The sequence below is a fragment of the Cynocephalus volans genome, chromosome 1, assembly GCF_027409185.1.
Source record: "Cynocephalus volans isolate mCynVol1 chromosome 1, mCynVol1.pri, whole genome shotgun sequence".
In the NCBI taxonomy this organism is placed as follows: domain Eukaryota; kingdom Metazoa; phylum Chordata; class Mammalia; order Dermoptera; family Cynocephalidae; genus Cynocephalus; species Cynocephalus volans.
Window position 1 is genome coordinate 135,285,123 of NC_084460.1, and position 16,368 is coordinate 135,301,490.

At 37.8% G+C, this 16,368-nt stretch overlaps 1 protein-coding gene across 1 annotated transcript in view; it reads left to right on the forward strand.

Annotated features, from left to right (window-relative positions):
• The window catches only part of MORC1 (MORC family CW-type zinc finger 1), a 175,321-nt gene that overhangs the window by 145,574 nt on the left and 13,379 nt on the right, over positions 1-16,368 (forward strand). Inside the window, 3 exon segments of the mRNA XM_063113301.1 lie at positions 5,448-5,517; positions 7,676-7,742; positions 10,866-11,021. Of these exon segments, the coding sequence (XP_062969371.1) occupies positions 5,448-5,517; positions 7,676-7,742; positions 10,866-11,021 (293 nt within the window).

Consider the following 16,368-nt stretch of genomic DNA (forward strand, 5'->3'; position numbering starts at 1 on the left):
TGTTATGGTCATTACCTTACCACCAACTCCACCCATGAGCTGGTGTTGACTTCCCTTTGTCACCCAGAAAATCCTATTTCCTATCTTGTGTGCACAGCATACATGTCCTACCCTCTCTTTTAGTGAATACTGGATATTCTAAACTGTATTCTGTCTTATGCATTTTCAAAACCATGTGTAAAGTTCAAATTTGTCCCAGTTAATTCCAGATGGGAAGGAAGTGGAAATCCTTTTATAGCACCTCTTATAGGTATTCCAGTCTTTGTCAGGAGAATCAATTTCTGAGTAAATGTAGCGATTGTTCCACTGCTACTGGAGTAGTGCCCTGTGGTACTGTTGTAATTAAGGGTTTGTCTAAGTTCAATTGAAAACTCCCATGCACTGCTATGTGATAAACTGGCAGTTCAGCTTTACTCCAGGCAGAAATTTGGCATATGAGCTCCATATCATCCCAGCACTGGGAATGGATCTGGTATTGTCAGTGCCCCTAAAAAGTGGTGCAATCTAATCAGCTGTTACTGTACCATGCTTAAAAGAAGCAATAAAAATAAAAATGAAGCAATGAGACTAGATTACCAAGCATTTTATTAAAGAGGTGAGCAGTTCATTCAAGTTATTTTATTAGGTGAGACATAAGAAGCACTTATACAGACCAAATGTCCTAGGGGATCTGTTCTGCAAGGCAACTATGAAAATTAGGTTGCCAGACCACAACAGATGGTTGGAAAAGCAAATGATCAATTTTAAGAAAGCTGGAAAATTTGGGAAGACCAGGGGAAAATAATTACTAATGTTAACTGGAAAGAGAAGAAACTAAAGACCGAAAAAACAAGTGGTGCTACTGCCTGAAAACTGTAGTATGAGAAGACAAGGAAAACTTAAATTTTGGAGGAAAAATAGGACAGCTTGGTAAGGAGCATGGAAGACTAAATAATGAAAGCAGTTTTGAGATGACAACCTGGAACAAAAATGGTATTATAATTAGAAAGAGGAGAGTTAACCAGGGGAAACTGACTAGATGGATAAAGATAAGACTGAGGATTTGAGGTTTTAGCAAGATATTTGAGTGTCGCTGTCATGGGGTCAGTTGGAAATAACAGGAGTAAAGGTGTAAAGTTAGAGTTGATGGTGCTGATGAAGCCTCGTTTGCATAAAGTGTGACAGCATAACCCCCTGCAATTTTAATAGGTCAGATGAGGGATTGAGAGTAAACAGAATAAATAAATAAATAAATAAATTATGCAGGGAGAGTTGCAAGAAGGCTGTAAAAATCAAGAGGAAAGAATTTCAAGAGATACCTTTGTGCTTTCCTAACTTAATAAATGGCACCACCACTCACAGTCACTTAGGGCAAAACCTGGGAATTACCCTTAGTTTCTCTCCTTCTTTTACACCGTGTGCTCAACTCATCAGCCAATCATGCTGAATCAACCTTTATTAAATATAGGACCTATTCTACCACCTCCTCAGCTACCACCCTGGCCAACTCACCAACATCTCTTACCAAGGATTGTGGCAGTAGCCCGGTAAATGATCTCACTGCTTCTCTTGGCCTCCAAGATCCAAAAATCTGAGTATTCCATCTAAAATATAATTCAGATTATGCCATTCTCCTGCTCAGAAACCTCCACTGGCTTCTGCTCATAGTTAGAACAAAATTCAGTGCACTTGCTATGGCCCCCAAGGCCCTGGCATGAGGCCTGACCTGACATGAGGCCTCAACCCCACTACTCATTCCTTTTCTCAGTCCACTGTAGCCACCAACACCCTAAGAGATATCAAATCAATGAAAGGATAAATATGTAATATAATATCAGGTAATGTTAAGTTCAATGAAGAAAAATAATACACATAAGAGAGAAAGAGAGTAACATAAGCCTGAGCTTTTTCCTTTGTTGTTCTTGCTACCTGGACACCCCCCCCCCCCAACTATCAACAACACACATGGCTTATTTTTTACTTTGATTCTGTGAATATATTGAGTGTGCATTATTGTCCTAGACACTGAGGATCCAGCAGGCGAAAAAAGCCAGACAGTACTCCATGTCCTCATGAAGCTTCCCTTCTAGTGGGGGGAATCAGACAACAGACAAGATGGATGAGTGAAATATGTTGCTTGGTAGATAATGGTAAGTGCTAAGGAGAAAAGCAAAGCAAGGGAAGGGGTAGGAGGTATCAACGTTGGGAGTGGTGAACTTGAGTTGCAGTTGTAGGGGGAGTTGCAATTTTAGACCAAGGATGGCCTCACTGAGGAGATGCTTGAGGAAAAACTAGACAAATAAGAAACCAAAGATCTTAAGAGGGGAGTGTTCCTGGCATATGTGTGGAAAAGTGTCCAAAGAGGAGAAGTGGAGGCTGTGGGGTGAGACCAGGGAGGCGGCTAGATCAGATAATGCAGGAACCTATCTTACAGTCTCTCTCCCCTGTGTGATTTTTCTTCACAAAGCTTACATTATCTGATATTATATTACATATTTATATCTTATTATTGATTTAATATCTCTTTCTCCCTCACTAGAAGATAAGTTTCATAAAGGTAGGACTTTGAAATCTTCGCCGTAACAGTGTCTGATCCACACTAGGAACTCAATTTTATTGAGTAAATTAATGAATGAAGGAGAGGGGCCCAGAATATAATGTGAACTGTGGAAGAGTGAAAACAGAAAGGTCTTTGAATTTGGCGGAAAGGCGCTTCTGGTGTGGCAGCCTTTATGGGCCCTTGGGGTGCGGGTGGAGAGCTGAAGGAATAGAAGGAAAGAAACTGAAGTGATCTCATCGGGTTCTTATGCTTCCTTAATTACAATGAAATCTGGTAGGCGTTACTCAGCTGCCTGTGTTATGTTCTTTTTTCCTTCTCTCTTATTTATGATTTATGTATCTTCTTAAACAGACACATTGCAAATTGAACATATGGTATTATGCTGATCCATTACATTCCTGGGAGAACTGACAGATCCCACCCTGTTCATTGTTAACATAATTTTAATTAGGCGTCTCAAACCCCATGTTAAGACTTAGCTATAATCTCATTTACCGTGTGGGAGGTGTTATTTGTTTCTTGATTTAGGTAACAATCTTAGGAAAGATATAGCCCCAAACTTCAGAGTATGAAACAGTTAAGCCTAAGTGACCGAAGAATATTTCTATAATGAAATGAATTAATGTATGTGAAAGAGCTTTTTAAGTAAGATCAAAATATACAAATGATGTCATTGAAAAGACAAATTGTCTTCTTGTCACAGCTTGAAAAAATTCAGACCCTCGAATCTACAACTATGCTGTAATAAAAGGCAGCATCCCATGAAATCAGCTATTCACGTAATGTTATTTAAAAGGAAATACTGTAGGCTACGAATTGTTTATCCAAAAATCTTTTAAACATTTCTATGCTTTTAATCTAAAGAATAACGAAAATACAGGAAAGGAAAAAAAAATCTCTTCTGCAGCAGAGATGATAAAGCTTTGTACAAGTAACAGTTTTAGAGTAAAGGGGCATATTCAATCCTTATGGAAACAGCCCTGACAAGGCAGTGTTCAAAGCAGAGAACTAAGCAATAGAATGCAAAAATAACTAATTTTATGAGGCCGTACTAATAACACCAACAACAAAAGTTCTCTTCTGGGGGTACTGTCATTTTTGTTAATCTTGCGTATTTCCATCTTGTCTGATTTCATCATAATAAAAAGTTATCACGGGAAATTAACACATCTTGAATAGGATCATCATGGATTATAATGTGGTTATAACTAAAAGCGTTAATTATTTCCTCTTTTTAGCTTATCCTGTGGTTGGTGTTAACTGTTGTAGAAAATAGTCTATGCTGCTTATAGACTGGTCAAAAAATATTTAGTCCAGAGTTAATATCATGTAAATTTTCCTTATATATCAGCACATTAGAAGAAAACTTTAAATTTTATGTTACATCAGAAATAAATAAGGCATGTATTTTAAAGTCACTTTCAAGATTTTTGCAAAATGAACCATTTTGGTTGCTTCCTAGAGCATGCACTTATTTACAGTATAAGTATAAAATATTTTGAAATGGAAAAAAGCAGCTTAGAAGCAGTTTTATTTATTTAAATTGCCCTACCCACAGGCTTTTCTTTCTCCTGATTTGGGTGAAACAGAAAATAGCAATGATGGACAGCTACACAGTTATTTTGTTGCTAGGCTACATGTGTGCCCGTTTAACCTTCTTCTTGCCAGAGCACAGTTTCCAGAATGCTATGTAAAAATATGTTTTTATTTTTCCTGGGAAGGGGAAAAAAAAGCAGGTCGACATCTTCTTCATACCACATTTGTTTAGCAGGTTAGAGGGGGCATGGAAAGCAAAAGATACACACACAATGAGTAAGCGTCAAACGAACTTAACAGCTCCACGCCTTACAGCAGGTAACAGAGAGAGGGGACACGGCTGTGCCTCAGCATGGGTTCAGGGATCTTCAGATCAAGGAGCAGACAGGAGCTTTAACCTTACCCGTGTTTCTCCATTTTCTTTTTTTACATCCTGTTCCTCCACCTTCACACAGATTTATAAAACACATTTTATAAGGGAGCATTCTGGGTCTCTTTCCCTGAAGGGCATAAAGGTCATGAACACACTTTTTTTTCTCTCTCTCTGTCTTTCTCATCTAAAGAAGTATATTACAAAAAATGCAAGTTTGTTTAATGTGAGCCTTATAAAATGGATCTTGCAGGATCCCCAAAGTGATGGCAGACCTAGCTTATGGATGACACTCTCACCTCCCAATTCCCCTGCCACTCCGTCCTCTCGCAACCCCCCATCACACACTCACATCCCCCCACTCCAGGTGCCACCAACCTTCCTGACTCCTGCATTCAGCACATTAAGGCTCTGCAGCTCCTTTTAGGCACCTTACCTGGGATTCTTTTAGAAGATGAGATGTCCCATCCCCCAACCTTCCAGATAAGCTCCCCATCCTCACCCCCATATTCTTACCCATCATGGTTTGGGGCCCTGGGACCCAGCCCCAAACTCCCCAAAGTTTTCATTGCACCAGTGTTGAGCTCCTACTTTATGTCTGCTCTGCAGCAGCTGGGGATGTGATAAAGCCTCCTCAGAACAACAGAGGCTTGATAGTTGCTCTTAGTGAATCAAATACTTGTCTCATTTGTTTGAGACAGTGTTACATCCATGTAAAGTATCAATTTTTAAAATATCTGTACAAATATTAGTAGAAATGTAAAAATGCCTTTAAAGAAATGGTAGGAGTAATCACGGCCATGAGAATACTGTCATCCTTAGGACACATGTCATTTTCTACAACATCTACCATTCTCTCCCTTCATAACATGGGCATAACTACTGCTGGTAATGTTATGATTTCTGTTCTCTGACATGCACACTGCTCTTCAAGGTCTTTTCTCAACCCTGTCATATGTCTTATGTTTCTGTACAGTTTTAAATAAAGAGATTGTTTTTCAGGTTTTAGATGGTAGTGACACTGATGCTTCATCGAAACAAGAAAAAAAGGAAGTTCCTCTTATAAACAAAGGTAAAAAAAAAAAAAAGAATTCAGTTCGCATATATAATGTAAATGTTTGAGGTGTTTTTAATATGGCTTATGTGGCAACCTGAGATATAGATGAAAAATTTATCAGCAAATTAAAAATTAATTTATTAATTTTAAATAAAAAATTAAATTTGTTATTCCAGAAGTGGAAGGAAGAGTGGGGAGAGGGTGAGCTGTCACTCTTCTGGGTTTTGATGGGCAGAGAGAGACTCCCAGCTGAGAATAGTGCCCCCTACCCTGCCACACTGCCTGAAGTAGACTTGTGCCACTCTCCACATGGAAATCTATTTAGAATTTTGCTAAGCATTGATATCAGGTCTATAATTTTCAGTTTTAAAATTTATAATGACATTCTCCAGTCTTTTAGTACCTTTCCTGCTTTTCATGATTCCTCTGAGATCCCTAAGAGTAGTTCAACAGACACATGTATTAGTTTCTTCATGTCCACGGGATGCAATGTGTCTCACCTAAAAGACTTGAACTTATTTAAAGCACAAAGTTCTCATCTTATAATATTCAATCCAACAATAATTTCCATAGATAGAAAAGCTGGAAGTAAACTGGACTCAGAGCATTTTATTTTCTGTGTCCGTTCATTGTAATTACTGTAATTCTTTGATTACATATTATATTATTAGTAGTAGTATATCATCCTCTCTTTTAATATTATACCATTGGGCCCAAGCAGCAGCAGGTTCATTTTTTTTCACTGTCATTGTTTTTTTCTGAAATCAGCCCTTCTTAGTCTCCTTAGCAAGTCTGAGCTCATTTGGCTTCTTCATCCCCAGTCCCTTTTTTGTATCAATCCGTGCCATCATTTTGTGTATGCTTTCGGTGGTAATCTCTTCCTTCCTTCGCACTTTGTTGCTGAGGTAACCTCATCAGCTATTCATTCACAACTTTGTGTTTGAACCCATTAGTGAGGTCCCTAAGAAATCACACTTTTTCTTTTTCATCTTAATTATGATAATTTGCAATTCCACAATCAGGATTTCTTTTGCAAGGGTCTCTTAATTTTAAAACCAATCTTTTATAGATGTTTTAAACTACTACTCTGCCTTCAAGTATGGTCCTGTTGGATTTCCAAATTGTAATGGAAAAATTGCTAGTATTATTTTGATCCTAAAATTAATATTTAATTTCAAATACCCATCCTGGGTTTGGCAGGAACAACTTGTGAAATATTTTCAAACGACTATAATTATGGATTAGTTGGCTGTTGGGTTAAAAAAATTTCACTTTGTATCCAAGTCAGTGAGTAGAAGCAGTGGTTCCTATGGTGTGCCTGGAAAATCTCTGTTCGTCCATTCTTTTTTACATTTTTCTTAACGGAGCCAGGCAGATCCTCAGCCCCTTTACCCACCATCTAAAACTTCCCTTGTTGCTGTGCTGTTCTACTTGGCCTTCAATAGCCCTAAACTTGTTGGCAAAAGTTTACTTACTGGAACAAGATATCTGGGCAGTTGTAAAAAAGAATTCTAGAGGTAGACGGAAGAAGAGTACATTAACTCATTTTTCATACTGTTCCCAAAACACTCTTAAGACGAATCCAAGGGGGATCATAGGATTTCTGCTTTACTGCGGATTGGACAAAAATCATCACCCTCTCTGAACTTGTGATTCTGAAGTTCCCTGCGTGAGAAGACCAACTAGATAACTCTAGGTCTCTTCCTGATTTAAAGTTTAACTCTCTACTGGAGACACATTTTTGACTGGGATCTGTCAGAATGTCTTTGAACCTGAACTCAAAATGCAAAAGAGCTGGCTGCTAGGAAGAAGACAGGTGGTTGTCGTGGCAGAGGCTGGTGACAGCAGGGAATCTAAACAGTCCTAACCAGCCATCCATGCACTGGTAATAAACATCAATAAAAAAGTTACCAAAAAAAAAAAAGTTACAGAGCCTCTTGACTTACTATATATACTCTATACTCTTTATTAAAAGATTACTGTCAGTTACCTTAAAAACATTATAAACTGCCTTAAAATTGTTGCAAATGGATGAAATTTTACAAGTAGATGTTTTTATACAAATCCAAGTTATATACAGGTTGTTTATGAACTGCTCATATTTCTTTTGGTTCAGTGTATTGTGTCATCATCAAGATGTGATTGTCTTCATTTTGTCTATGTTCTTTTGAAGGAAAACATGAGCTGTGTGATGATAGTCCAGCAATAAAAAGAAACTCTTCATTACCTAATCAAAAAAGGTGAGTGTACTACAATTATACAGATTCCAACTGAGTGCAATTATACCATTGAAAAGTAATTATTGATGTTTAAATACAAGAAGAAAGAAAATAATAGCAACAAAAGCAATTAAGAATGGAACCAAAATTTACAACAGAGACAAGAATAAAAATATGCCATTTCCTCCAAACCTTTTCATGTCTTTTGTGAGGATTTAGGAGTAATGAAATGGAGCAGTCTTAACTTCCAACTCACAACAAGTAACCAGCTCAGATTACTGCAGTGTAATCAAAGAACTGATAATGTCACACATATATAAGGTATGACTATGAAATCATGAAGTGATTTTTCTGTGTGGCTCATTTTCTTACGGCCATACTCATACATACATGTAATTATTATAGTCGTTGCGTGCTGGCATTTTCTTAACATGAGAATTTTGTTACTTAAAATAAAATCAGCTGAATATTGTTGACATCCAATAGAATTAAAAGAGTGTTTTCAAGGAAGGAAACTGTTATCCTCCACTGCAAACCTATCTAAGCTGCTTTTCAGGCATTCAGACCCAAATTCTCTGATTCCAAACCATGGAATTAAGGGCAAGAAAACACAGAGGAGCTTTTATTTTCCTGCACTTGCTGACAAGAGTAGTTAGTCACTCCAACACTCAAGTCCAATCACTTAGTCTTCTACTCAAATGCTTTTCATAGCTCCTTTCATTCTTAAGGTAAGTTACAAACTCTAGTAGGTCGCTAACTCCCTTCACTCCTATCTCGCCATTGAGCCCCCACCTTGCTTCCCAGAGGTTCTAAATTACTTAGAGTTCCGTTTTATCACATCCTTCTGTCTCTCTGTCTACACTTCTTCCTTTATCTGAGTGCCCTCTGCAGCTTGTATACCAGTCTTGATTACCTTCATTCAAGTCTCAGTTGAAGTGTTCGCTTCCTTGGAGTCCCCTGACTCTCCCAGGCAAGCTCAGGTATTCACAGAGCCGCTTTTGCAGTGATCATATTGCACTGTAATTCATTCAGTTTCGGTAATTATGTTCATTCTGACACACACAACAGTGAGCAACTGTCCACAGTCAAGAGGAATGATCTGATTGAACATGTCTTCCCACTGCATTCAAGCTCCCTAAGGACAGGGGCTGCTTCTTGTCTTCATAACTCTGAACCTCTGGGAGGTCTTCTCTCACGACTCCAGCTAAAGTAGCCCCCCCCCCCCACTTCTGACAAGTCACATTCTCACTGTCAAATCACCTTGTTTTATTCTTTTCAAAGCATTTATTACTATTTTTAAGTATCTCATTTACTCTTCTCTTTCTCTTATCATTTTTCGTTATAGCTTGCTTATTTTTCCTATTTTCCACTAGTAACTAAGTCACTCCATGAGACCAGGGACTATCTTGCTCACCAGTGCTCCTAATATCCAGAATGGCACCTGACTAAGAGTTGGCACTCAATAATGTTTGTTGACAGAATGAATTACATGATTTTTTCCCCCAGTGCTGCTGTTGCTAGGTCTCCTCATGGACAATGCTTTAACCTAGAATTACTTATTAAAATTTGAGTTAAAATTTAAGATTCATGCAAAAACTGAAATATGTGTGTGTATATGCATGTGTGTGGGGGTCTGTGTGTGTATATTGTTTTATATATTACTTTTCAGTCTTTATGAGGTTGTGGTTTTTGTTTTGTTTTTTAATCACTGTTGACTTGTAAATACAATATGGGTGTTAGAACTACCATCCAACTAAAACAATCTTAGTGGAAGAACCTTATCAAATGCATTACTAATGGCATTGATGATAAAGATAATCATAATAACAGTTATAATTAGGTACTATTTACTGAGAACTTACTAATACTAAACATAGAGCTAAATTCTTTGTATATCACTTTTAATCCTCAGCACAATTCTATGAGGTAGGCCCTGTTATTTTTTGACAAAAGAAGAAGCAGAGGTTCAGAGAAGAGTCCCCTGTTCTCTGACATAGTGCATTTTATCCTCCGCCCCCAACACCAGCATGGATTTCTAGTATCCCAAAAAATGTTTCTTTTAAACTTTCTTAATAAAATTTCAGCATAAAAGAGGTTGTAATTAACGAACATTCAAATACTGTGTAAGTATCCTTTAACAGACAAGTAAGCATTCGTTTAGGTAATGCTTTTAATCTTAAAAAAAATTATCAGCTGAAGTTAGACAGTATAATTAATGCCAAAGAACCGTTGATGGTAAAAGTATATTCCATGTCATATAAACTATTATCCAAGTTTTAGAAGGCCCCCACAATATAAACATAAAACTCTCTAGAGCTGTGATCTTAATTTATGGACATCAGCACGAAAGGATTAAAAACCTCCTTATTATTGACAAACAAAACCCTGCGTGATGTGACCTCTGCCTGCCTACCCAGCTTCATCTCCTGTATGGTACCGCTCCAGCCTCTTACACGTCTTTGTTCCCTCAATAATGAAAGTTTTCATCTCATTAACATACTACATTATTTTATGCATCCTCAGTATAAGTTATTTTCCATGAGCCAGGTATCCTTTTGAAACTTGAATCAGATCACCTTGCTCCCATGCTGGAAACACTCCAGGGCTAGTGCCCATTCTGCTTAGAGACAGCTCCAGTTTGTTCCACACTCTTCTTCCTCTAGATCTTGACTAAACACTTCTTTCAACTGACTTAGTCCCTTTTTCGTTTTATTTCTGTGCATTTCTCCTGTGCTAAAATAGAACTTTAGTTTAAAAGTCTCTTTTAGCAAATAAGAGACAAGTGGTATATGACTTGAATAAATTATCATATTCTAGTTTGTCATTTGTTGTTTTTAACGTATCTTTTCCATGCAATATTTGTATGTTTTTAATGTAGTTGAATATATTTTTAAAAAGATTAAATTATCACCAATTCTATTGACCCAAAAACCTTGAAACAGTGTATGACAGGAATAAACAGTAATACTTCTAATTAAGATTTGATTTTATTTAACTACATATGTGGCATTACATTACAATTTTCAGCATTATTTATGTCCTTGCTTTTATTTGTAGTGTATTTACATTTCAATTGTTGTATGTAAATGTTTCTGAAATTATTAGTATCTAATATGATTCCTACTTTGAAATTGTAAACCTCAGCTTGCCCAGGGTGCCAGTGGAAGATGTAAACACAAGTTCTGGGTACAAAGACAGAGTTTCTGTGACTGGTGATTGTAGAGTTGCTCCTTCACTAGCAGAGGCTCCTCAAAGTACATCTGTCAAGGAAACAGTGAGAAAACTGACGTCTAACTTAAGGTAAAGGTATTTACTCACATATATCCACATGCTTCTTTGAACTTTTCTAGGGAGTGACAACTCCCGGTTTTTCTCCCCTGTTGAGTAGTGATGTCATTGAATGAACCCAACAGAGTGACCTTATGACTTGTTTCCTGACTACGCTGATTTAGGTCTGGCAATATGGTGAATGTTCATCCTCTCTCAAATGCAATAAAGAATTCTTACTGAATTTTTCTTGTTACTCTTTTCTTTCCTAACAAAGATTCTTATGACATTTGTGTGGCCTTCTAAAAAACCTATATTTGTAGCTTTATTTTTTGCGAGTGTTTTGGTTTGGGGTATTTTTTTTGTTTTTTTTTGTCATTTTTGTGACCGGCCGCACCGCGCTCAGCCAGTGAGCGCACCGGCCATCCTTATATAGGATCCGAACCCGCGGCGGGAGCACTACTGCGCTCCCAGTGCCGCACTCTCCCGAGTGTGCCACGGGGTCAGCCCGGGTTTTTTTTTTTTTTTTTTTTTGGCAGCTGGGTGGTACAGAGATCAAATCCAGGACGTTGGTGTTATCAGCACCATGCTGTAACCAACCGCAGCTCTTATATTTGTAGCTTTAGATACTGATCTTATTGAGGGAAACTGAGTTTTACTTTTTTGTTCAGTGTAGAATGTTTCCATTTGTGGGCATAGTTATTTAAGGAATTTAGATGTCCGTGTATCAGTTCTCAAAGGATAGAGACAGGGAGGAGGTGAGTCCAGGATTCAGGGTTTTTCTGAATGGGGACTTGTGGTAGGAAGGGGCTTTACAATCAAGTCAAAGAAACCTGTACAAAGAAGAGTACTCTAAAACAGGTGTCATATGGGAGGGTGCGGGGTGGGGACAGTTGTACCACTTGTTTTTTGGGAGGAGTTTACAGACTTTTGTTCAGTTTTGAAAGGGCCTGTGGGGGTGGGAGAGTCTCTGGGCCAAGAAGAACATGCAATGTATCCTAGCAGGAAGAGTATTTTCCCTTAGGACCGTTACCTGGATATTCTTATCAGTGACTGATGGAATTTTCCTAACAATTAGAGTTCTCAAAGAGTAGAAGCAGGTAGGAAAAGAGAGAAAAGTGAAGGTGGGGAACATAGTTAGGGGGCTACAGTCTCTACTAAGGCCTCATGCTATGGTCCTGTTTGTGGAAGAAGACTTCCAGCCATTGTAGACATGAACTCAATTCTACAGCTGCCCTGGGCTTTATGGAAGTCTCATGCAGCATCCAGGGCTGCTGGGCTATGCTCGTATGGGCATGAAGGCCTCACCTGCTGTTCTTTAGAACTCATGCCTAACACTGGTCCTGCCTCAGGAGAGAGGAAGTGCTCCTGGTTATCCGTAGGTGAATCCACCTTGTATTTTGCAGCAGGATCCATTTTCATCAGTGACACTAGGGATCTAGAAATCATTGACAGAGCAATGAAGCCAGAGTGACACCTCACCAACTCTGCCAGAGTGCCTGTGTTGGCAAGCTTCCTCTAGCCTGGAAATGGGACAGAAACAGGCTAGACCTCAGCATTGTGAAAAAGACCACTTGTCCAACAAGCTGGATGGATGTCAGTAGCATAGTGCTATGGCCTACAGTATAATCTTTAAAGAATGGGATTATTTAACTAGTTTTTTACCCTGTGTCAGTATTTGTCTAGAAGTAGTATTTAAGATCCACAGCTTTGAAACTGGGCAACCACAAAATTTGAATACTCATTAGTTACTTACTGGTTCTGAAGTTTAGACATATCAATTGGTCACTAAGGCATGGTAATATGCAATGAATCACATATGTGTGTGCCTATATATATCTGAATAAATGTGTCAGTATCACTTATATTGTATAGATATGCCCACATATCCAATGATTGCTACCAATAAACCAGGCCTTCTCAATAATAATAGCTATCATTTTTGAGCCATTATTATATTTTAGGCATTCACCCAAGTATTTTTTATAAATTAATTTCTTATTCCTGTAAACTTATGAGGTTGGTAATATTTATATATATATATGTATTTTCTTATGCATGAGGAAACTGGCAGAAACTAAATAACACATTTAAAGTTGCATAGACAATTACGCAGCTACTAAGGACAGGGCCGGAGTTTATGCCCAGACTCCCTGATTTGGAATCTTATGCTCCTAGCCACCTTTATATATTTATATTGATATATTTTCCCATTCTCCACACTGTGAGACCTGAAGAGACCTGGGTATGTTGCAGCAGAGTTTGGATGCATAGCTACTTACCTTTTCTGGTTAAGTAAACTTTATTTTTCAAATTCATCATTTTTCTTATTTTTTTACTTGGCTTATTTTTGTTGTCTAAGTGTAACATTTCTATTAATTTTAATGAGTTACATGTGATCAAAAAGAGAATAATCTGACTGAGTGTAATAAGACTTTAAAGTACATCCACTTCTATCATTAGGTATCAATGGAAAATTAAAATTTCCCAGACACCATCTCCCTGATGAACATGTAGACTCTTTAGTGCTTCAAATCCCCACACTATTATCAACTGAGCACTCTGAAAGCCAAATGTGTTAATATATCTGCTCTATTCTGTACCAGGTTGTTTTATAAAAAATACTCCCTGGGAAAAAGCATCGTACAGATCACGAAGCTTTGACTAGAACAAAATGAGCTCCTTATTTTTACCGATTTTCTCTTTTGCCTTTAGCAACCTGTAGTATGTTTTCTCACATTTCACCAGTGAAAATAGATTTCTTGTTTTCATTGTTAGCTTTTTGTTTTTGCTTTTGTTTTTTGTACTGTGCTATTTTATATCTGCTCTACATGTTATTGCTTCTGTTAGCTAGACTTCAGATTCCTCAAGGCATGAAGACTGTGGCTAGCTGTGTACAGTGCAGGGACACAACGTTCTTTATACCCAGAATTGTTCACTATATTTACCCAATAAAGAAAGAAGTTAGGGACTTTTTAAGTGAATAGACTGTTTCCTCCACTCGGGTCACTTTGGACATGACCTCATCGTTATCCCCACCCACACCACCAAAGTAGAGCCAGGCCACCTCTGTGTAACTAATGTTAACTGAATACTTTAGATTAAAATGTAGTTTTATTGTCCATTTTTATTACCTGATTATGCTCAGTTTAGCATTTTTCTGGCTTATGTTATTTTTTGTTTTGTGTGTATTCGTTTATTTAATCCCCAAATAGAGTAACTTCTTTGAAAACAGATTGGGTTTTCCACAACACGTCTAACATATATTAGTATATATTCAAATAATACTTTTAATTAAATTGAAAGGGCTTAGTGTAAAAAGCAGTGAATAGTATTGCTAGACGTTAAAATGTTTTTAAATAATGGTTTGTGACTGAGTTGTGATAAGTTAGAGATAAATAAGCTGAACTGGGATCCAGACTATTTAATCAAACACTGGAGTTGTATCAAATTTCAAGTGGCTTTCAGTAATAATAGTAACAGTACATATTTATTCTGTACTTTCTATGTGCCAGGCACTGTCCTAAGGGCGTTGCGTATGTTAACACACTTAAACCTTACATCAATGCTATAAATAGGTACTTTTATTGTCCCCATTTTACAGATGAGAAAACTGAGATATGTAGCATTTTATATCTCCTAGTGATAGAGCTAGAATTTGAATCCTGGCAGTATGGACTCACAGTCCATGTTCTTAAGTGCTAAACTATAATCCTTTTTTCAGTTTATTATTGTATATGTAAATGCAATAATAAGGCAGACTTCATTTATTTCAACTCTATAAAAGCACAAACATGGTTTGTGTTATCTTAAATTTTTAAAATACCAAAAATAAGCTTTAAAAATAAAATAACTTTTCACAGTTGCTACCAGTTACTGAAGCAAAAGAAAAGACCATGAAAATAAAGACAGTAGCAATTCAGGTCTGCCAAATACCATTACCAGATTTTCTTAGAAAGTGGAGCCATGCCATTTCCATTTCATCCTAGTCTTTCACTGGGCTGAAGAAGAGAGTTTTGGTCAACCTCAAGTAGTAAACTTGCTCTTCTCCTTAGCCAGGATGAAGCTTGTTAACTAGGTTATTGTTTAAAAAGAACATCTAGATGACCAGGTGACTCTATGTACCCCTGCCCATGTCTACCATTTCTGGAAAGAGTAGACTTGTGTTAATGTAAGTTAGAGATTTTTCACAGTGAGAAATAACTCTTTTGAGAAAAGAATATGACCATGGAGTGAAACAGTAGTGGCCCTTAGCTGGCACTTTTCAAAGATGAGCCATCATTTATAGAGATAGTGCTGATTTAGTGTTTTAACTCATTTTAGTTGAACTCTACCAGAACATCCACTTCAAACTTGCAGGTATGGATATGGATTTTACAGAAATTCATTGAGACAGGCATTATAGCCAAGGTCCTGAAAGCAAGTAATAGCTCTGGAAGAGATCTTTAGGATATTTATTTCTTGAATTCTTGAGCAGAGAGACAATGACACACCAAGACAAATTCCTGATTTTATTTTCAAATCTTGGGGTAAAATTGTGAGTAAACGGTTCAAATAAAGGGCTATTCCTAGATGGGACAAGAAATCCCACTGAAATCACAGCGCTTGGCTATGGAGGCAACAAAGTACACAGCATCTACTTGACTCAACGAATATCAGTGAATTAATATCGGTCAATTAATATCAGTGAATCAGTGGTTTATTTCTACCATTTTTCACTGAGCATCCCCAAGGCCACCTCTTTGAAGGGCCCTTCATGGGTTAAAGGATCACAGTGTCTGTCCTAAAGGAAACCTGAAGTTTGAGGGTAGAGGTAGTTTTTATAAGATGTACCCTTAGAAACAAAAGAAGGTGTCATTGGACAATACTGTATTAGTCCATGTCTGGTGCTTATAACAAAACACCTGAAACTGAGTAATTTATAAAGAAATGAAATGTATTTCTTACAGTTTGGGAGGCTAGAAAGTCCAGGGTCCAGGGAACATATCTGGTGATGGCCTTCTTACTGGTGGGGTGACTCTCTACAGCAACTCAGGGTGTCACATGATGAGAATGGACTGAGCAGGAGTGAGCTAACCTCCTCGCTTGCCCTCCTTATAAAGCCATCAGAACCACACGCGTTACTCGATGAATGGATCAATCCATTGGCGAGAGCACAGTCTTCACAATCCAGTCACCTCTTAAAGGTCCCACCTTTCAAATACCATAATTGGACTTCCCACCCTCTTAGCACTGTTACAATACATAAACTTTTGGGGTACACATTTAGTCCACAGCAAGTACCATTGAAGTGTTCTTCCTCTGAGGCCCCTCCTCTTGGTACCCATGGCGCTTCATTCTCATTCTCCTCCGAGCATCGATCACCTTGTATTGGAATATC